Consider the following 23,490-nt stretch of genomic DNA (forward strand, 5'->3'; position numbering starts at 1 on the left):
AGGGTTTGGGGTGCAGAGTTTGGGGTGTGAGATGTGGGGCGCGGGGTTTGGGGTGCAGAGTTTGGGGTGTGAAATGTGGGGCGCGGGGTTTGGGGTGCAGAGTTTGGGGTGTGAGATGTGGGGCGCGGGGTTTGGGGTGCGGGGATTGGGGTGCAGAGTTTGGGGTGTGAAATGTGGGCCGCGGGGTTTGGGGTGCAGAGTTTGGGGTGTGAGATGTGGGGTGCGGGGTTTGGGGTGCAGAGTTTGGGGTGTGAGATGTGGGGCGCGGGGTTTGGGGTGCGGGGTTTGGGGTGTGAGATGTGGGGCGCGGGGTTTGGGGTGCAGAGTTTGGGGTGTGAGATGTGGGGTGCGGGGTTTGGGGTGCAGAGTTTGGGGTGTGAGATGTGGGGCGCGGGGTTTGGGGCGCGGGGTTTGGGGTGTGAAATGTGGGGTGCGGGGTTTGGGGTGCGGGGTTTGGGGTGTGAAATGTGGGGCGCGGGGTTTGGGGTGCGGGGTTTGGGGTGTGAAATGTGGGGCGCGGGGTTTGGGGTGCAGAGTTTGGGGTCGCTATGACCCCTGTGGTCTCCCCATGTCCCTTATGATGTCCCCATGCCTCCTGTGGTGTCCTCATGACCCCTATGATGTCTCATGGCCCCTCTGGTGTCCCCACATCCTTTGTGGTGTCCCCATGTCCCCTCTGGTGTCCCCATGCCCCCTCTGGTGCCCCCATGTCCCCTATGATGTCCCCATGCCTCCTGTGGTGTCCTCATGACCCCTATGATGTCCCCATGCCCCCTCTGGTGTCCTCATGTCTTCTCTGGTGTCCCCATGTCCCCTATGATGTCTCATGGCCCCTCTGGTGTCCTCATGTCTTCTCTGGTGTCCCCATGCCCCCTCTGGTGTCCTCATGTCTTCTCTGGTGCCCCCATGACCCCTATGATGTCTCATGGCCCCTCTGGTGTCCTCATGTCTTCTCTGGTGTCCCCATGCCCCCTCTGGTGTCCTCATGTCTTCTCTGGTGTCCCCATGCCCCCTCTGGTGTCCTCATGTCTTCTCTGGTGTCCCCATGCCCCCTCTGGTGTCCCCATGTCCCTTATGTTGTCCCCATGTCTCCTATGGTGTCCCCATGACCCCTATGATGTCTCATGGCCCCTCTGGTGTCCCCACATCCTTTGTGGTGTCCCCATGTCCCCTCTGGTGTCCCCATGCCCCCTCTGGTGCCCCCATGTCCCCTATGATGTCCCCATGTCTCCTGTGGTGTCCCCATGTCCCTTATCATGTCCCCATGTCCCCTGTGGTGTCCCCATGTCCCCTATGATGTCCCCATGTCTCCTGTGGTGTCCCCATGTCCCCTGTGGTGTCCCCATGTCCCCTGTGATGTCCCCACGTCCCCTCTGGTGTCCCCACTCCCCCCAACACATCCCCCCCCAACAAGGACACCCCAAGCCAGGTGCTCAGAAATGACTTTTTTAACAAAAAAAAAAACCCCAAAAAAAGGGCAGGGAGGGGACAAAAAGTGACCGGAGCGCGGTGACAGCCCAGGACTGGGTGACACCAGAGAGGGGGGTGACACCAGAGGGGGGGTGACACCTCGGGGACTCAGCTGGGACAACCGAAGAGGGTCATGGACTCGGAGAACTCGATGAAGTCCTGGCAGCGCTTCTGCAGGGCGGCGTCCTGGCACGCGGCCTCCGAGGGCCACTCCTCGAGCCACGTGTCCTTCCCGATCAGGTACGAGAAGCTGGGGACACAGGGGACAGCTTGGGGACACGGGGACACACGGGGGGGACGTGGGGACAGCGGGGACTTTGGGGATAAAGGGGGCAATGGGGACATGGGGGCAATGGGGACATGGGGGCAATGGAGACTATGGGGACACATGGGGACATGGGGACAGCTGTGGGGACGCAGGGGACAGCCATGGGGACATAGGGAACATATGGGGACACAGGGACAGCCATGGGGACACATGGGGACACAGGGACAGCCATGGGGACATGGGGACAGCCATGGGGACCACATGGGGACACAGGGACAGCCATGGGGACACAGGGACAGCCATGGGGACACATGGGGACAGCCGTGGGGACACAGGGACAGCCATGGGGACACATGGGGACATGGGGACAGCTGTGGGGACGCAGGGGACACATGGGGACACGGGGACACATGGGGGACATGGGGACACATGGGGACACAGGGACAGCCATGGGGACACATGGGGACACAGGGACAGCCATGGGGACATGGGGACAGCCATGGGGACACATGAGGACACAGGGACAGCCATGGGGACACAGGGACAGCCATGGGGACACATGGGGACAGCCGTGGGGACACAGGGACAGCCATGGGGACACATGGGGACACAGGGACAGCCATGGGGACACATGGGGACACATGGGGACACAGGGACAGCCATGGGGACATGGGGACACATGGGGACACAGGGACAGCCATGGGGACACATGGGGACACAGGGACAGCCATGGGGACATGGGGACACATGGGGACACATGGGGACAGCCATGGGGACATGGGGACACAGGGACAGCCATGGGGACATGGGGACACATGGGGACATGGGGACAGCCATGGGGACACATGGGGACACATGGGGACACATGGGGACAGCCATGGGGACATGGGGACACAGGGACAGCCATGGGGACATGGGGACACATGGGGACATGGGGACAGCCATGGGGACATGGGGGACACATGGGGACACAGGGACAGCCATGGGGACACATGGGGACACAGGGACAGCCATGGGGACACATGGGGACACAGGACAGCCATGGGGACATGGGGACACATGGGGACATGGGGCAGCCATGGGGACATGGGGACAGCCGTGGGGACACATGGGGACACATGGGGACACAGGACAGCCATGGGGACACATGGGGACACAGGACAGCCATGGGGACACATGGGGACACAGGGACAGCCATGGGGACATGGGGACAGCCGTGGGGACACATGGGGACACAGGGACAGCCATGGGGACACATGGGGACACATGGGGACACAGGGACAGCCATGGGGACATGGGGACACAGGGACAGCCATGGGGACATGGGGACAGCCGTGGGGACACATGGGGACACAGGGACAGCCATGGGGACACATGGGGACACATGGGGACACAGGGACAGCCGTGGGGACATGGGGACAGCCGTGGGGACAGAGGAACAGCCATGGGGACACAGGGACAGCCATGGGGACATGGGGACACAGGGACAGCCATGGGGACACATGGGGACACATGGGGACACAGGGACAGCCGTGGGGACATGGGGACACATGGGGACACATGGGGACACATGGGGACACAGGGACAGCCATGGGGACATGGGGACAGCTTGGGGACATGGGGACACATGTGGGGATAATGGGGACCATGGGGATATAAGGGGCAATGGGGACACAGGGGACAATGGGGCTATAGGGGACAGCTTGGGGACACAGGGGACAGCCGTGGGGACATGGGGACAGCAGGGGTATAGGGACAATGGGAACAGAGGGGATATAGGGGGTAATGGGGATATAGGGGACAATGGGGACAGTGGGGACAATGGTGACAATGGGGACAGAGGGGACAGCTGTGGGGGCATGGGGACAGTGGGGATAATGGGGATATAGGAGACAATGGGGACAATGGGGACAATGGGGACATTCAGAATTTAGGGGTCAATGGGGACAATGGGGACAATGGGGACATTCAGAATTTAGGGGTCAATGGGGACAATGGGGACAATGGGGACATTCAGAATTTAGGGGTCAATGGGGACAATGGGGACAATGGGGACATTCAGAATTTAGGGGTCAATGGGGACAATGGGGACAATGGGGACATTCAGAATTTAGGGGTCAATGGGGACAATGGGGACAGCTATGGGGACACAAGAACAGCTGTGGGGACATGGGGACAATGGGGACAGTGGGGATGTGGGGGACAATGGGGAAAATGAGGAACAATGGGGACAGTGGGGATACAGGGGACACTGGGGCCAGTGGGGCCAATGGGGACAATGGGGACAATGGGGATACAGGGGACAAAGGGGACAGTGGAGATATAGGGGACAATGGGGACAGTGGGGACAGCTGTGGGGACAATGGGGACAGTGGGGACAGTGGAGACAATGGGGATATAGGGGACAATGGGGACAATGGGGACAGCTGTGGGGACAATGGGGACAAAGGGGACAGCTGTGGGGACAGTGGGGACAGTGGAGACAATGGGGATATAGGGGACCATGGGGACAGCTGTGGGGACAATGGCAACCGTGGGGACAGTGGAGACAATAGGGATATAGGGGACCATGGGGACAATGGGGATATAGGGGACAATGGGGACCATGGGGACAACTGTGGGGACAATGGGGACAATGGGGACAATGGGGACAATGGGGACAATGGAGACAATGGGGATATAGGGGACAATGGGGACAATGGGGATATAGGGGACCATGGGGACAATGGGGACAGCTGTGGGGACAATGGGGACAGTGGGGACAGTGGAGACAATGGGGATATAGGGGACAATGGGGACAGCTGTGGGGACAATGGGGACAAAGGGGACAGCTGTGGGGACAGTGGGGACAGTGGAGACAATGGGGATATCGGGGACAATGGGGACAATGGGGACAACTGTGGGGACAATGGGGACAAAGGGGACAGCTGTGGGGACAATGGGGACAATGGGGACAGTGGAGACAATGGGGATATCGGGGACAATGGGGACAATGGGGATATAGGGGACAATGGGGACCATGGGGACAGCTGTGGGGACAATGGGGACAGTGGGGACAATGGGGATATAGGGGACCATGGGGACAATGGGGATATAGGGGATAATGGGGACCATGGGGACAGCTGTGCGGACAATGGGGACAGTGGAGACAATGGGGATATAGGGGACAATGGGGACATCCATGGGGACAATGGGGACAATGGGGACAGTGGAGAACAATGGGGATATAGGGGACAATGGGGACAATGGGGATATAGGGGACCATGGGGACAATGGGGACAACTGTGGGGACAATGGGGACCATGGGGACAGCTGTGGGGACAATGGGGACAATGGGGACAGTGGAGACAATGGGGATATAGGGGACAATGGGGACAGATGTGGGGACAATGGGGACAAAGGGGACAATGGGGACAGTGGAGAACAATGGGGACAATGGGGATATAGGGGACAATGGGGACATCCATGGGGACAATGAGGACAAAGGGGACAATGGGGACAGTGGAGAACAATGGGGACAAAGGTGACAATGGGGACCGTGTCCCCCGGTGTCCCTACTGTCTGCCGGTGACCCAGAGGTCGCTGGCCTGTCCCCAGACCAGGTAGTCCTGTCCCGTGCGCAAATTCAGGGTGTCCCTGCACTGCTGGTGGCTCACGAAGGTCCTGTTGCTCCCGGCGGGGTCCTCGTCCGTGCCTGGTCACCGTGTCACCGTGTCACTGTGTCACCGTGGCACCTCCAGCCCCCAAACAGGGCAGCCGTGGTGGCACCACACCCCTGGTGGCACCAGCTGGGGGTGGCACCGGGTGCCTCCAGCTTTGCCAGCACCCAACACACCGGGGTGACACCGACCCCAGTTGGGTGACACCAACCCCAGTGGGGTGACATCAGCACCACCTAGGTGACACCAGCCACAGCTGGGTGTCCCTGAACTCCCTTGGGTGACACTGACCCCACCCGGGTGACACCAGTCCCACCTGGATGACACTGACCCCAGTTGGGTGACACCAACCCCAGTGGGGTGACACTGACCACAGCTGGGTGTCCCTGAACTCTCTTGGGTGACACTGACCCCACCCAGGTGACACCAGTCCCACCTGGCTGACATCAACCCATCTGGGTGACATCAACCCACCTGGGTGTCCCTGAACTCTCTTGGGTGACACCGACCACAGCTGGGTGACACCAACTCCAGTTGGGTGACACCAACTCCAGTTGGGTGACATTGACCACAGCTGGGTGTCCCTGAACTCCCTTGGGTGACACTGACCCCACCCGGGTGACACCGGCCATAGCTGGGTGTCCCTAGACTCTCTTGGGTGACACCAACCCCAGCTGGGTGACACCGACCCAAGCTGGGTGACACTGATCCCGTCTGGGTGACACTAACCCACCCTGGTGACACTGACCCCACCCAGGTGACACCACCCCAACTGGCTGTCCCCAACCAGCCCGCTTGAGTGTCCCCATCTGCAGGTGACCCTCACCATGTCCCTCACCAAGGTGACCTTGTCCATCCTGTGGTGGCCATGTCCCCCCATGATGGCCACGTCCCACCAAGGTGGCCTTGTCACCCCTGTGGTGGCCATTTCCCCCCTGTGGTGGCCATTTCCCTCCCTGTGGTGGCCTTGTCCCCCATCGTGGTGGCCTTGTCCCCACCGTGTGGTGGCCGTACCCATCTTGATGACCGACAGGACCGTCATGATGTAATTGTCGTGGGACGGGGTCTCCTCGCGGGCCACCAGCCTCACCTTGTACACTGCCAGGGGACATGGGGACAGCGCTGCCACCCCCGCCAGGGTGGCCCTTCCGTGTCCCCTGGCCCCACCGTGTCCCTCCCCGCCCCTTCCGTGTCCCCAGTGTCCCGAACTCCACCTGCCATGACCCCTCATCTCCCGATGTCCCCATTGTCCCCAATGTCCCCAATTCCCACTCCCAATGTCCCCGTTGTCCCTGATGTCCCCAATGTCCCCAGTGTCCCAATCCACCCAACATCCCCAATGTCCCTGATGTCCCCAATGTCCCCAATGTCCCCAATGTCCCCAGTGCCCTCAATGTCCCCATTGTCCCCCATATCCCATTGTACCCAATGTCCCTGATGTCCCCATTGTCCCCAATGTCCCTGATGTCCCCATTGTCCCCAATGTCCCCAATTCCCACTCCCAATGTCCCCGTTGTCCCTGATGTCCCCAATGTCCCCAGTGTCCCAATCCACCCAACATCCCCAATGTCCCTGATGTCCCCAATGTACCAATCCCCCCAACGCCCCATTGTCCCCAATGTCCCCGATGTCCCCATTGTCCCCAATGCCCCCAGTGTCTCCATTGTCCCCGATGTCCCCATTGTCCCCAATGCCCCCAGTGTCTCCATTGTCCCCGATGTCCCCATTGTCCCTGATGTCCCCAATGTCCCCATTGTCCCCAGGGTGCCCGCTGTCCCCATGTCCCACCGAAGTCCACCCCGGGCTCGCAGGCGCGGTCCATGCGTTGGTTGACGGTGATGTCCTCGGGCTCCTCCTGCCGCTTGAAGCAGCTCTCTGTGGGGACATGGGGACATCGTGGGGACATCACGGGGACACAGCCACGATAAGGTCAACTGTGGCAGGGACGTGTCCCCATCACAGTCATCACATGTGACATCTCATCGATGACACGTCCCCACCATGGCCAGGACATGCCCCCATCATGGTGACATGTGACATCTCATCATTGATGTGTCCCACCATGGCCATGACATGTCCCCATCATGGCCATGACATGTCCCCATCGTGACCGTGACACGACCCTGCCATGACCATGACATGTCCCACCATGGCCATGAAGTGTCCCATAACATCAACATGTCCCCATCATGATGGTGACATGTCCCACCACGGCCAGGACCTGTCCCCATCACAGTGACATGTGACATCTCATCATTGATGTGTCCCACCATGGCCATGACATGTCCCCATCATGGCCATGACATGTCCCCATCGTGACCGTGACACGACCCTGCCATGACCATGACGTGTCCCACCATGGCCATGAAGTGTCCCATAACATCAACATGTCCCCATCATGATGGTGACATGTCCCACCATGGCCAGGACCTGTCCCCATCACAGTGACATGTGACATCTCATCATTGATGTGTCCCACCATGGCCATGACATGTCCCCATCATGGCCATGACATGTCCCCATCGTGACTGTGACACGACCCTGCCATGACCATGACGTGTCCCACCATGGCCATGAAGTGTCCCATAACATCAACATGTCCCCATCATGATGGTGACATGTCCCACCATGGCCATGACATGTCCCCATCATGGCCATGACATGTCCCCGTCATGACCGTGACACGACCCTGCCATGACCATGACGTGTCCCACCATGGCCATGAAGTGTCCCATAACATCAACATGTCCCCATCATGATGGTGACATGTCCCACCATGGCCAGGACCTGTCCCCATCACAGTGACATGTGACATCTCATCACTGATGTGTCCCACCATGACCGTGACATGTCCCCATCATGACCACAACGTGTCCCACCATGACCATGACGTGTCCCACCATGGCTAGGCCATGTCCCACCATGGCCATAACGTGCCAGGGCTGTCTGCCCGTCCCACCGCCGTGTCCCTTGCTGTCCCCGTGTCCCTGTGTCCCCGTGTCCCCAGTGTCACCCTCAGCGCAGCGACAAACGTCCCCCTGGCAGATCTTGTTCAGTTTCCCTCCCTCCTTGTCCGGGTGGTAGAACCGGGTGCAGCGATCGTCTGTGGGGACATGGGGACAGCAAGGGACATCAGGGGGACATGGGGACATCAGGAGACTGCAGGGGACAGCAGGGGATGTGGGGACAGCAGGGGACAGCAGGGGGACACAGGAACAGAGGTGACAGCACGGGACATCAGGGGACATGGAGACAGCAGGGGACATCAGGGGACAGCAGGGGACAGCAGGGGATGTGGGGACAGCAGGGGACATCAGGGGACATGGGGACAGCAAGGGAAAGCAGGGGACAGCAGGGGACATGGGGACATCAGGGGACATCAGGGGACAGCAGGGGACAGCAGGGGACAGCAGGGGACATGGGGACAGCAGAGGACAGCAAGGGAAAGCAGGGGACAGCAGGGGACATCAGGGGACATGGGGGCAGCAGGGGACATCAGGGGACATGGGGACAGCAGGGGACATCAGGGGACAGCAGGGGACAGCAAGGGAAAGCAGGGGACAGCAGGAGACAGCAGGGGACATGGGGACAGCAGGGGACATCAGGGGACATCAGGGACATCAGGGGACATCAGGGGACAGCAGGGGACAGCAAGGGAAAGCAGGGGACAGCAGGGGACAGCAGGGGACATTGGGGACATCAGGGGACAGCAGGGGACATCAGGGGACAGCAGGAGACAGCAGGGGACAGCAGAGGACAGCAAGGGACATGGAGACAGTGGGGGCCATCACCTGGGAGGACACGGGGACATCAAGGGACATCACCCAGGGAGGATGTGGTGACAGTGGGGACATCAACCAGGGGGGACACCCAGACACGGGACAGCAGGGGACATCAGCCAGGGGACATGGAGACATGGGGACAATGGGGACATCAGCCAGGGGGACAGAAGGAGATGGGGACACAGGTGACAGAGGTGACCTAGGTGACACAGGTGACACAACTGACAGAGGTGATAGAGGTGACAGGTGATAGAGGTGACATGCGACCCAGGTGACCGAGGTGGCAGATGTGATAGATGACCCAGGTGGCACAGGTGACATGTGACAGAGGTGACAGGTGACAGAGGTGACAGAGGTGACCCGGGTGGCAATGGGGACAGGGACAGGGACAGGAACACAGGGACACAGGGACAGGAACACAGGGGACAGGGACAGGAACACGGGGACACAGGGACAGGGACACAGGGGACAGGGACAGGGACAGGGACATGGGGACACAGGGACAGGGACATGGGGACACAGGGACAGGGACACAGGGGACAGGGACAGGGACAGGGACATGGGGACACAGGGACAGGGACATGGGGACACAGGGACAGGGACACAGGGGACAGGGACAGGAACATGGGGACACAGGGACAGGGACATGGGGACACAGGGACAGGGACACAGGGGACAGGGACAGGGACAGGGACAGGGACATGGGGACACAGGGACAGGGACACAGGGGACAGGGACACAGGGGACAGGGACAGGGACAGGGACATGGGGACACAGGGACAGGGACACAGGGGACAGGGACAGGGACAGGGACATGGGGACACAGGGACAGGGACACAGGGGACAGGGACACAGGGGACAGGGACAGGGACAGGGACATGGGGACACAGGGACAGGAACACAGGGACATGGGGACAGGAACACGGGGACACAGGGACAGGAACACAGGGGACAGGGACACAGGGGACAGGGACACAGGGACACAGGGACAGGAACACAGGGACACAGGGACAGGGACAGGGACAGGGACACAGGGGACAGGGACACAGGGGACAGGGACAGGGACATGGGGACACAGGGGACAGGGACAGGGACAGGGACAGGGACACAGGGGACAGGGACAGGGACAGGGACAGGGACAGGGACAGGGACACACCGATCCTGTAGTAGCTGTAGACGCTGACGGCCGCGGGCTGGATCAGCCCCACCTGGAACCGCTGGTGGGCCTTGAAGGCGAAACACTCCTGGGCCTTGTGGGACACCTGGGGACAGGGACAGGGGACAGGGACAGGGGACAGGGGACAGGGACAGTGATGGGGACAGGGACAGGGACAGGGACAGGGACAGGGACAGGGACAGTGATGGGGACAGGGGAGAGGGACAGGGACAGGGACAGGGACAGGGACAGGGACAGTGATGGGGACAGTGATGGGGACAGGGGAGAGGGACAGAGACAGGGACAGGGACAGGGATGGGAACAGGGGATAGGGACAGGGACAGGGGACAGGGACAGGGGACAGGGACAGTGATGGGGACAGGGGAGAGGGACACAGGACAGGGATGGGGACAGGGACAGGGGACAGGGATAGGGGACAGTAACAGGGACATGGGGACAAGGACATGGGACAGGGACAGGGGACATGGGGGTGGCACTCAGACAGGCTGCGAGCCACCCCCCCAGCACACCTGGTCCTGTCCCCAGCCATGTCCCGGTGCTGTCCCCACCCATCTCTGTCCTTGTCACCACCTTGAGACTGTTGCTGTCACCACCCCTGTCCCCAGCCATGTCCCCAACCCCAGCTGTGTCCCTGTCACAGCCCTGTCCCTTCCTGTCCCTGCCCATGTCCCCAACTCCATCCTGATCCCTGTGCCATCCTGTCCCTGTCCCGTCCCTGTCCCCATCCCCATCCCTGTCCCCTCACCTTGTCATTGTCCCTGTCCCCATCCCTGTCCTCTCACATTCCTGTCCCATCTTGTCCCTGTGTCCCTTCTGTCCCCACCTTCATCATCACGCCTGTCCCTCTCCTGTCCATGCTCATGTCCCCAACTCCATCTTGGCCCCTGTGACATCTTGTCCCCACCCTGTCCTAGTCCCGCCTTGCCCCTGTCCCAGTCCCATCACGTCCCTACCCCTGTCCTACCTTGTCCTTGTCCCTGTCCCTGTCCCTGTCCTTGTCCCTGTCCCATCATGTCCTCACCCCTGTCCTACCTTGTCCCTGTCCCTGTCCTTGTCCTGTCCCTGTCCCTGTCCCTGTCCCTGTCCTTGTCCTGTCTCTATACCTGTCCCTGTCCCAGTCCCATCACGTTCCTACCCCTGTCCTACCTTGTCCTTGTCCCTGTCCCTGTCCCTGTCCCAGTCCCATCATGTCCCCACCTCTGTCCTACCTTGTCCCTGTCCCTGTCCCTGTCCCTGTCCTTGTCCTGTCCCTGTCCCTGTCCTTGTCCCAGTCCCATCATGTCCCCACACCTGTCCCACCTTGTCCCTGTCCCTGTCCTTGTCCCTGTCCTTGTCCCTGTCCCATCATGTCCCCACCCCTGTCCCACCTTGTCCCTGTCCCTGTCCTATCTTGTCCCCACCTTGTCCCTGTCCTGTCCCTGTCCCTGTCCTATCATGTCCCCACCCCATCCCTGTCCCATCCTATCCCTGTCCCACCTTGTCATTGTCCCATCTTGTCCTGTCCCTGTCACCGTCCCTGTCCTGTCCCCACCCCCGTGTCCCCAGCGTCCCCACCTTGTCCAGGTAAATGACGACGTTGCTCCGCTCTTTGTCCTGGTCCAGCTCGAACTTGGAGATGTACCTGTCCACCCCCTCGGACAGCTGGGGACAGCGGGGACAGTGTGACACCGGGCACAGGGGACAATGGGGACAGCGGGGACAGTGTGACAGTGGGCACAGGGGACAATGGGGACAGCGGGGACAGTGTGACACCGGGCACAGGGGACAATGGGGACAGCGGGGACAGTGTGACACCGGGCACAGGGGACAATGGGGACAGCGGGGACAGTGTGACACCGGGCACGGGGGACAATGGGGACAGCGGGGACAGTGTGACACCGGGCACGGGGGACACCGGGCACGGGGACAGCGTGACACTGGGCATGGGGGACAGCAGGAGCACCGGGGACAGCAGGGACAGTGTGACACCGGGGACAGCGTGACACCGGCCACAGGGGACAGCAGGGACACTGGGGACAGTGGGGACAGTGTGGCACCGGGCACGGGGGACACTGTGACACTGGGCATAGGGGACACCGGGGACAGTCGAGGAGAGCGTTACACCGGCCACAGGGGACAGCGGGGACAGCGGGGACAATGGGGACACCGTGACACCGGGCACGGAGGACACCGGGGACAGCAAGGACAGCGTGACAGTGGGCACGGGGGACAGCGGGGACAGCGGGGACAGCGTGACAGTGGGCACGGGGGACACCGGGGACAGCGGGGACAGCGTGACAGTGGGCATGGGGGACACCGGGGACAGCGGGGACAGCGTGACAGTGGGCATGGGGGATACGCAGGGACACCAGAATGTGGGACACTGGGGACACCCTGACACTGGGACACATTGGGACATGTGAGGGCATGTGGGGACATATGGGGACATGCAGGGACGTGGAATGACATCAGGACATGGGGACATGCAGGGACACGGTGACACTGGAACCGTGGGGACACGTGGGGACATGGTGACACCGAGACCGTGGGGACACGCAAGGACAGCAGGGATGTGGGGGCATGGTGGCACACGATGGAACAAAGATATGGGGTCCCCATCTTTGTCCCCATGTCCCTCTGTGTGTCCCCATGTCCCCCCACCCCCTGGTGTCCCCATGTCCCCCTGTGTGTCCTCATGTCCCCCTGTGTGTCCCCGTGTCCCCCCTGGTGTCCCCATGTCCCCCTGTGTGTCCCCGTGTCCCCCTTTGTGTCCCCGTGTCCCCTCGAGTGTCCCCATGTCCCCACACTGACCCTCTTCAGGTCCTGCACGTCTGGCGAGAAGCCCGTGAGCATGGACACGTCCAGGATGGACATGGTGGCATCCACGGTGTCCAGGTACCTGTGGGGACAGAGCTGAGGCCACCCCTGCCTGTCCCCAACCCCCACAGTGTCCCCAGTGTCCCCATCCCTGTCCCTGACGGCCCCAATGTCCCTCCTTCCCCTTCCCCTCCCTGTCCCCAATGTCCCCAATGTCCCCGATGTCCCCAATGTCCCCATCCTTTCCCCGATGTCCCTGTCCCCAACACCCCCTCCCTGTCCCCAGTGTCCCCAATGTCCCCAATGTCCCCATCCTTTCCCCGATGTCCCTGTCCCCAACACCCCCTCCCTGTCCCCAATGTCCCCAATGTCCCTGATGTCCCCAATGTCCCCATCCTTTACCCGATATCCCTGTCCCCAACACCCCCTCCCTGTCCCCAATGTCCCCAATGTCCCCAATGTCCCCAATGTCCCCATCCTTTCCCCAATGTCCCTGTCCCCAACACCCCCTCCCTGTCCCCAGTGTCCCCAGTGTCCCCAATGTCCCCAATGTCCCCAATGTCCCCATCCTTTCCCCGATGTCCCTGTCCCCAACACTCCCTCCCTGTCCCCAGTGTCCCCAGTGTCCCCAATGTCCCCATCCTTTCCCCGATGTCCCTGTCCCCAACACCCCCTCCCTGTCCCCAATGTCCCCAATGTCCCCAATGTCCCCCAATGTCCCCATCCTTTCCCCGATGTCCCTGTCCCCAACACCCCCTCCCTGTCCCCAGTGTCCCCAATGTCCCCAATGTCCCCAATGTCCCCAATGTCCCCAATGTCCCCCATCCTTTCCCCGATGTCCCTGTCCCCAACACCCCCTCCCTGTCCCCAGTGTCCCCAATGTCCCCAGTGTCCCCAGTGTCCCCAATGTCCCCATCCTTTACCCGATGTCCCTGTCCCCAACACCCCCTCCTTGTCCCTGCTGTCCCCAGTGTCCCCAGTGTTCCCAGCATCACCATCCTTTCCCCGATGTCCCTGTCCCCAACACCCCCTCCTTGTCCCTGCTGTCCCCACTGTCCCCAATGTCCCCAGTGTCCCCACCTGGTGCAGATGGTGATCTTGACAGACCTGATGACGTCCTCCTCTTCCTTGCCTGGGTGGGGACAACGAGGGGACATCGAAGGGGACGTGGGGCGCACACGGGGGACACGGAGAGGGGCTCGGGGGGGACACAGCGAGGACAGGGAGGGGACATTTGGGGACTCACCCATGTTGACCTCCTCCACAGCCACGCTCAGGTCGAAGTTGTCACATTTGTCATCCTTCTCGGGGACCTTGGCGTGGTACACGGTCACCACGGTCATTGTCCCCTTGCCCACGCCCTCGGCCTTGACTGTGAAGTCCTCGTTCAGCTTGGTCTGAGGGGACAGGGGACATTGGGAGGGGACAGGGGACATTGGGAGGGGACAGGGGATGTTTGGAGGGGACAGGGGATGTTTGGAGGGGACAGGGGACATTGGGAGGGGACAGGGGATGTTGGGAAGGGACAGGTGATGTTGGGAGGGGACAGGAGACGTTGGGAAAGGACAGGGGACGTCCCCAAGAGGGACAGGGGGCATTGGGAGGGGACAGGGGACATTGGGAGGGGACAGGGGACATTGGGAGGGGACAGGGGACATTGGGAGGGGACAGGGGATGTTTGGAGGGGACAGGTGATGTTGGGAGGGGACAGGAGACGTTGGGAAAGGACAGGGGACATTGGGAGGGGACAGGGGATGTTGGGAGGGGACAGGGGACATTGGGAGGGGACAGGGGACATTGGGAGGGGACAGGGGACACTGGGTGGGGACAGGGGACGTTGGGAAGGGACAGGGGACATTGGGAAGGGACAGGGGGCATTGGGAGGGGACAGGGGACATTGGGAGGGGACAGGGGACACTGGGAGGGGACGGGGACATTGGGAGGGGACAGGGGGCATTGGGAAGGGACAGGTGACACTGGGAAGGGACAGGGGACACTGGGAGGGGACAGGGGACATTGGGAGGGGACAGGGGGCATTGGGAGGGGACAGGGGACACTGGGAGGGGACAGGGGACATTGGGAGGGGACAGGGGGCATTGGGAGGGGACAGGGGACACTGGGAGGGGACAGGGGACATTGGGAGGGGACAGGGGGCATTGGGAAGGGACAGGGGACGTCCCCAAGAGGGACAGGGAGAGGTGTGGGGACATGAAGGGGACAGGACACAGAGGGGGTGGCAGAGATACCGGGGCCAGGGGACGTTGAAGGACACAGAGGGTACACGGAGATCAGGAGGACAGGGAGGTGACAATGACATTGCAGGTCACAGCAAGGGAGGGGACAAGGCCAGACTGGGACATGGAGGTGACAGAGACATTCCAGGGAGGTGACAAGGTCAGCCTGGGACATCTCAAGCCTTGAGAGGACGCAGAGGTGACATGGAGGGGACATGGAGGGGACAAGGACCCTCCAGTGAGAGGACAAGGCCAGCCTGGGACATGCCAAACCTTGGGAGGACACAGAGGTGACGTGGAAGGGACATGGAGGGGACAAGGCCAGCCTAGGACACGGAGATGACAAGGATACTCCAGGGAGGTGACAAGGACGTTCCGGGGAGGTGACAAGGTCAGGCTGGGGCATGGAGGTGACAGGGACACTCCAGGGAGGGGACAAGGCCAGGCTGGGACATGGAGGTGACAAGGACGTTCCAGGGTGGTGACAAGGCCAGGCCGGGGCATCCCAAACCTTGAGAGGACACAGAGGGGACAGGACATGGAGGGGACAAGGCCAGGCTGGGACATGGAGGTGACAAGGACACTCCAGGGAGGGGACAAGGCCAGCCTGGGACATCCCAAGCCTTGAGAGGACAGGACATGGAGGGGACAACGGTGGTCATGGTGATGGGATGGGATTATCCAGTGAGGAGACCCAGAGGTGACAGCGCCAGGTGACAATGCCAGGTGACAGGTGACAATGTGCCAGGGTGACAAGGTGACAAGGGACAAGGTCAGGCTGGGACATCCCAAGCCTTGAGAGGACACAGAGGGGACAGGACATGGAGGGGACAACGGTGGCCATGGTGATGGGATGGGATTATCCAGTGAGGAGACCCAGAGGTGACAGTGCCAGGTGACAATGCCAGGTGACAGGTGACAGGTGACAGGGACAGGTACCTCGGTGGAGCGTGCCACCAGCGCGTTGCGGTTCTCGATGCGGTACTTGATGGGGCTGGCGCGGCGCGGCAGCAGCACCGACACGTCCAGCTCCAGCTGCTGCTGGGAATCCGCGGCCATCTGGTACTGGGCCAGAGCTTGGAACACCAGGATGGTGGCCTGAGGGGACATTGGTGTCACCAAGGCTTGGGGACACCACCTCAGTGTCCACCTGAGACTGGGCCAGTGCTTGGAACACCAGGATGGTGGCCTGAGGGGACACTGGGACACCAGGGCTTGGGGACACCACCTGTGTGTCCGCCTGGTGCTGGGCCAGCATTTGGACCACCAGGATGGTGGCCTGAGGGCACATCAGGGTCGCCATGGCTTGGGGACATCAACTCTGTGTCCACCTGGTGCTGGGCCAGCGTTTGGAACACCAGGATGGTGACCTGAGGGGACACTGGGACACCAGGGCTTGGGGACATCAACTCTGTGTCCACCTGGTGCTGGGCCAGCGTTTGGAACACCAGGATGGTGGCCTGAGGGGACACTGGTGTCACCAAGGCTTGGGGACACCACCTCAGTGTCCACCTGAGACTGGGCCAGTGCTTGGAACACCAGGATGGTGGCCTGAGGGGACACTGGGACACCAGGGCTTGGGGACATCAACTCTGTGTCCACCTGGTGCTGGGCCAGCCTTTGGAACACCAGGATGGTGGCCTGAGGGGACACTGGACACCAGGGCTTGGGGATACCACCTGGGTGTCTGCCTGGTGCTGGGCCAGCGTTTGGAACACCAGGATGGTGGCCTGAGGGCACATCAGGGTCACCAGAGCTTGGAGACATCAACTCTGTGTCCACCTGGTGCTGGGCCAGCGTTTGGACCACCAGGATGGTGGCCTGAGGGCACATCAGGGTCACCATGGCTTGGGGACATCAACTCTGTGTCCACCTGGTGTTGGGCCAGCGTTTGGAACACCAGGATGGTGGCCTGAGGGCACATCAGGGTCACCAGAGCTTGGGGACACTGGGTGGAGAGCCCACAAGGTCTTCTGAATGACCTTTAGCTCCTGTGCCACCAAAGATGTTCCCAAAAAGACAATGCCCATCCCTGTCACCCCCAGCACCACCAGCTGCCACTGAGATGTCCCCACGGGTGGCCAGGGGTGTCCTGTGTCCCACCTGGGTGGAGCCGTAGCCTCCTCCATAGTAGTTCTGCTGGGCGAGCCACCGGACCACCGGCCCCGCCAGCTGGGACTTCTTCATCTGCAGCAGGGCCAGCAGTGCGTAGGACGTGCCCTCGATGTTGTAGGTGCGGGCGTTGCGCTCCTCCCAGCTGGCCCCACCTGCGGGAACACCGGGGACACCTTCAGCCACCAGGGACCCCATGGCCACCTCAGCCCGGCCCCAAATTCCAACCCTGGGCGAGGCATTATCTCAGGAGGATCCAAAAACCACTTCTGGAGAACCTACGGAGAACCCAAAACCACCTCTCCTGACCCCGGTTTCAACCCTTTCAACCCCATGGTGAGATGTCACCTTCGAGAACCTCAGGAGGACCCAAAACCACCTTCCCTGACCCTAAATTCCAACCCTGGGTGAGGATTCAGTTCTGGAGAACCTCAGGAGAACTCAAAACCAGCTTTGGAGAACCTCGTGAGAACCCAAAACCACCTCCCCTGACACCAATTTAAACCCTTTCCACACCAAGGGGAGATGTCACCTTTGAAAAACCTCCTGATGACCCAAAGCCACCTCCTTTCACCTCAAATTGGATCCCCCAGGTGAAACTACCTCGCCCCAACTTCCACCTCAGGTTTGGTGTCATCTTTGGAGAACCTCCTGAAGACCAAAAACCACTTTTCCTGACCTCAATTTTGACTCCTCTTGAGGCATCACCTTTGGAGAACCTCATGAAGACCCAAACCCACCTCTTTTCACCCCAGTTTTGACCCCTCTTGAGATGTCACCTTTGGAGAACCTCATGAGGATCCTCTCGGTGTTGAGCTTCCCAGCCAGGGCCAGCGCGTAGGACGCCAGGGCCACCGTGTAGGGCCGGGCCAGCTGCTCGTAGCGCCGGGCCAGGAAGCCGGCGGCTTTTTTGATGCTGTCGTCCAAGCTCTGGGAACGAAGGATGGGAAATTTGGGATCTCAGGTGGCTTCCATGAGGGTCTGGCACCTCAGGAGTGTCCCTGTCCCCACGTGGGGACACTCACGTTGACGTGGTCCTTGCAGGTGTCCCGTGCCTCCTCCAGAGCGATGAGGACGAAGGCGGTGAGGGACACCTCGGGCTCGGCGCCTTGGTAACCTCCCTGCGGGATGAAAAAGAGGGAAAAAACCTCGGGATCGGGGTTTTCCCAGCGCTCGGTGATCCCCCAGCAGCTCGTTCCAAACATCTGTCCTTGACTGGTCTGAGGGACAGCCAAGGGACAGCCAAGGGACAGCCAAATGTCACCCAAGGGACATCCAAGGAATATCTGACCTTCACGTGAGGAACACCCAAGGGACACCCAAGGGACACCCAAGGGACATCCAAGGAATATCTGACCTTCACGTGAGGAACACCCAATGGACACCCAAGGGACATCCAAGGGACATCCAAAGAATATCTGACCTTCATCTGACCTTCATGTGAGGAACATCCAAGGGACACCCAAGGGACATCCAAGGGACACCCCAGGGACACCCAAACTTCACTCAAGTGACATCCAAAGAATGTCTGACCTTCACGTGAGGAACACCCAAGGGACACCCAAGGGACATCCAAGGAATATCTGACCTTCACGTGAGGAACACCCAATGGACACCCAAGGGACATCCAAGGGACATCCAAGGAATATCTGACCTTCATGTGAGGAACACCCAAGGGACACCCCCGGGACATCCAAGGGACATCCAAGGAATATCTGACCTTCATGTGAGGAACACCCAAGGGACACCCAAGGGACATCCAAGGGACACCCGAGGGACACCCAATGGACACCCAATGGACATCCAAGGGACATCCAAAGAATATCTGACCTTCATCTGACCTTCATGTGAGGAACACCCAATGGACACCCAAGGGACATCCAAGGGACATCCAAAGAATGTCTGACCTTCATCTGACCTTCATGTGAGGAACATCCAAGGGACACCCAAGGGACATCCAAGGGACACCCCAGGGACACCCAAACTTCACCCAAGGGACATCCAAAGAATATCTGACCTTCACGTGAGGAACACCCAATGGACACCCAAGGGACATCCAAAGAATATCTGACCTTCATGTGAGGAACATCCAAGGGACACCCAATGGACACCCAAGGGACATCCAAGGAATATCTGATCTTCATGTGAGGAACACCCAAGGGACACCCAAGGGACATCCAAGGGACACCCAAACTTCACCCAAGGGACATCCAAAGAATATCTGACCTTCACGTGAGGAACACCCAAGGAACACCCCAGGGACACCCAAGGGACATCCAAGGAATATCTGACCTTCATGTGAGGAACACCCAAGGGACACCCCAGGGACATCCAAGGGACATCCAAGGGACACCCGAGGGACACCCAATGGACACCCAAGGGACATCCAAGGGACATCCAAAGAATATCTGACCTTCATCTGACCTTCATGTGAGGAACACCCAAGGGACACCCCAGGGACATCCAAGGGACACCCCAGGGACACCCAATGGACACCCAAGGGACATCCAAAGAATATCTGACCTTCACCTGATCTTCACATGAGGAACATCTAAGGGACTCCCAAGGGACACCCCAGGGACACCAATGGACACCCAAACTGCACCCAAGGGACATCCAAAGAATATCTGACCTTCACCTGATCTTCACATGAGGAACATCTAAGGGAAAATCAAGGGACATCCAAAGAACACCCAAGGGACTGCTAAGGGACATCCAAGAGACACCCAAACTTCACCCAAGGAACATCCAAAGAATATCTGACCTTCATCTGACCTTCACGTGAGGAACACTCAAGGGACAATCAAGGGACACCCAATGTCACCAAAGTGACGTCACCAAAGTCCTTGGACGTCCAAGGAACACCCAAGGAATGTTTGACCTTCACCTGTCCTTCACCCAAGCAACGCCCAAGGAAATTTCTGAGGTTCACCTGACCTTCACCCCAGGAAAGTCCAAGGAACACCTGACCTTCCCCCAAGGAACACCCAAAACCCACCCAGACTTCAACCATGGAGCACTCAAAGAATTCCTGAGGTTCACCTGACCTTCACCCAAGGAACGCCCAAGGAACACCCAAAGTTCACCAGACCTTCACCCAAAACCCACACAAAAACTCCCAGCCTCCACCCGAGGTCCTCCCAGTCTTCATCAGTGACAGGGTTGAGGTGTCCCCTACCACCATCTCCTTATGGATGACGGGCGCGTCCTCCTGGAAGAGCCCATCTGGCTTCTGCCTGTTGAGGATGAGCCACTTGATGGGGCCACAGATCTCGCCGTGCTCGATGTCCGTCAGCTTCCTGGCCATGGCGAACACCTTGACCACGTAGGCGGTCAACCTAGGGATGGGGACACCTGAGTGTCACGTCCAGCCCTGTCACCTGGGCCGGGTGGTGGCGGTGGCACCAGGACCCTCACCAGGTGCTGGAGGGGCGGTTGATGAAGGCGGCGTAGGAGCTGTCGGGTTTGCGGAAGGCCAACTGTTGGACGTAACCTGCGAGGAGATGGCCGTTGGTCAACATGAGGGTGGCCTGGGTGGGCTTCAGGCCACCAATGTCTTCCAACCGTTAGTCAACACAAGGGGTGGCCTCAGACCACCAATGTCCTCCAACTATTGGTCAACACATGAGGGGTGGCCTGTGGTGGCTTCAGGCCACCAATGTCCTCCAGTTGTTGGTCAACATGACACGTGGCCTCAGGCCACCAACATCCTCCAACCATTGGTCAATGCAAGGGGTGGCCAGTGGTAGCTTCAGACCACCAACATCCTCCAACCGTTGGTCAACACGTGAGGTGGACAGTGGTGACTTCAGGCCACCAATGTCCTCCAGCTGTTGGCCAATACATGGGATGGCTGGTGGTGGTCTCAGGCCACCAATATCTTTCAGTCACTGGTCAACATGAGGAGTGGCCAGGGGTGGCTTTGGGCGACCAATGTCCTCCAGACATCGGACAATGCAAGGAGTGTCCAGAGGTGGCCTTGACCTCTGAAGCCACCTCTTGGGGTGGCTTCAGGCCGCCAAGGTCCTCATACTGTTGGTCAACACTAAGAGCACCCAACCAAGCTGAGGAACCCTCAGGCCACCAACCCACTCTGGAGCCCACCCCAGTGTAAACCAGTAACTCTGGACACCCCAAACTGGTGTCACCCAACCCAGGTCTCCTCCAGAGGGGGGACCTTCTGCACCACCTCGGATGATAGGGACATTTTGTGACCTGAGAGAGGACACCGAGGGACATTCCCACCACTTCTGAGGACATTCCCACCACTTTTGGGGCATTCCCTCCACTTTTGGGGCCATTCCCACCACTTTTCGGACGTTCCCCCCACTTTTGAGGACATTCCCACCACTTTTGGGGCTGTTCCCACCACTTCTGGGACCATTCCCACCACTTTTGGGACCATTCCCACAACTTTGGGGTCATTCCCACCACTTTTGGGGCTGTTCCCACCACTTTTGGGACCATTCCCACCACTTTTGGGACCATTCCCACCTTTCTTGATCAGCTCGATGGCGCCCGCCCGGCGGTCAATGCCGAAGTTCTCCCACTGCTGGGTGTTGTCCAGGTAGTGGACAGCGATGACCGTGGGGGTCAGGGCGATCATGTTCTGCTCCCCACAACCCGACGGGGTCACGATCAGGTGCTTCAGCTTGGCCCCGTCGATGGCCTTCTCCACGATGATGGACACGGGGTTGCCTGGGCCACAAGAAGATGCGTCACGCCCGAGGATGTCCCACCTGTCCCCCCCACAACCAGGTTGTCCCCATGTGTCCCCTCCTGGGTGCTCACCCTGGATGCTGACTTTGGTCTCCGACTCGGTGTTGGGGACGATGTCCGACAGGTCCGCGGCCTTCACCTGCTCCTCCTGCACCCCGTCTGTGGGGTGGGGTGGATGTGGGTGACCCCAAATCCTCTTTCCCGTGTCTCCCCACAGTGCTCAACCCCGTGGTGACCCAGCCCCACCCCACAGCAGGGTGTCCCTTGTCCCTCCAGACCCCACCAGGCTATCTCTTCTCCCTTGAGATGCCCCAGTTCCATGGTGGGATGTCCCTTGTCCTCCAAGTTGTCCCAAAACCTCATCTTGGAGGTAAATCCTTGATCCCCAGAGATGTCCTAAACCCACAGTGGGACCTCCCTGGTCCCCAGAGATGTCCCAAACGCACAGTGGGACCTCCTTGGTCCTCAAAGATGTCCCAAACCCACAGTGGGACCTCTCTGATTGCCAAAGATGTCCCAAAGCCACCATGGGACCTCCCTGGTCCTCAAAGATGTCCCAAACTTACAGTGGGACCTCCCTGGTCTCCAGAGAGGTCCCAAACCCACAGTGGGACCTCCTTGGTCCCCAGACATGTCCCAAAGCCACCCTGGGACCTCCCTGGTCCCCAGAGACGTCACTCACTGATTCCCTTGTTCTGCGGGTCCAGCTCAACGATCTTCACCGTCTTCTCCAGCCGCATCCCCTCGGGCTGTCCGGGGCAGAGTCCAACGCTGAAGGTGGGGTTGGTTCTGGGGTCCTCCCCTTCCCAACCCCTCTGGACTGGCTGGGAGAGGACTCCCAGTATAAACCAGTATAAACCAGTACCCCCAGTGACACATCAGGACAACCCCAGGAGATCACACTGGGTCACACAGGTCACCAAGGTCCTGGAGACCCTAAGGTCACTCTTGTGTCTTGGTCTACTTCATTGTGTTGCCACCATGGTCAGCCTGACCTTGGTGGTCCCATCCAGATCATCAATGAAGATATTGATTAAAAATATCAAATCAATAATGCTATCAAGTCCCATGGTCACCCTGATCCCATCCAGATCATCAATGAAGATATTGATTAAAATATCAAATCAATAAGGGCATCAATACCATGGTCAGCCTGACTTGGTGACCTCATCCAGATCATCAATGAAGATATTGATTAAAAATATCAAATCAATAAGGGCATCAATACCATGGTCACCCTGATCCCATCCAGATCATCAATGAAGATTTTGAT

At 59.9% G+C, this 23,490-nt stretch overlaps 1 protein-coding gene across 1 annotated transcript in view; it reads right to left on the reverse strand.

Annotated features, from left to right (window-relative positions):
• LOC137465675 (A.superbus venom factor 1-like) overlaps positions 1-23,490 on the reverse strand; it is a 106,779-nt gene that overhangs the window by 61,823 nt on the left and 21,466 nt on the right. The window contains 19 exon segments of the mRNA XM_068177734.1: positions 1,570-1,720; positions 5,297-5,432; positions 6,412-6,495; positions 7,186-7,272; positions 8,411-8,500; positions 10,336-10,441; positions 11,911-11,997; positions 13,147-13,234; positions 14,233-14,284; positions 14,399-14,549; positions 16,326-16,484; positions 17,490-17,653; positions 18,278-18,428; positions 18,524-18,619; positions 20,677-20,836; positions 20,916-20,991; positions 21,993-22,196; positions 22,290-22,376; positions 22,900-22,966. Of these exon segments, the coding sequence (XP_068033835.1) occupies positions 1,579-1,720; positions 5,297-5,432; positions 6,412-6,495; positions 7,186-7,272; positions 8,411-8,500; positions 10,336-10,441; positions 11,911-11,997; positions 13,147-13,234; positions 14,233-14,284; positions 14,399-14,549; positions 16,326-16,484; positions 17,490-17,653; positions 18,278-18,428; positions 18,524-18,619; positions 20,677-20,836; positions 20,916-20,991; positions 21,993-22,196; positions 22,290-22,376; positions 22,900-22,966 (2,187 nt within the window). The 3' untranslated portion in view covers positions 1,570-1,578.

This window comes from Anomalospiza imberbis, unplaced genomic scaffold, assembly GCF_031753505.1.
Source record: "Anomalospiza imberbis isolate Cuckoo-Finch-1a 21T00152 unplaced genomic scaffold, ASM3175350v1 scaffold_101, whole genome shotgun sequence".
Classification (NCBI taxonomy): Eukaryota; Metazoa; Chordata; class Aves; order Passeriformes; family Viduidae; genus Anomalospiza; species Anomalospiza imberbis.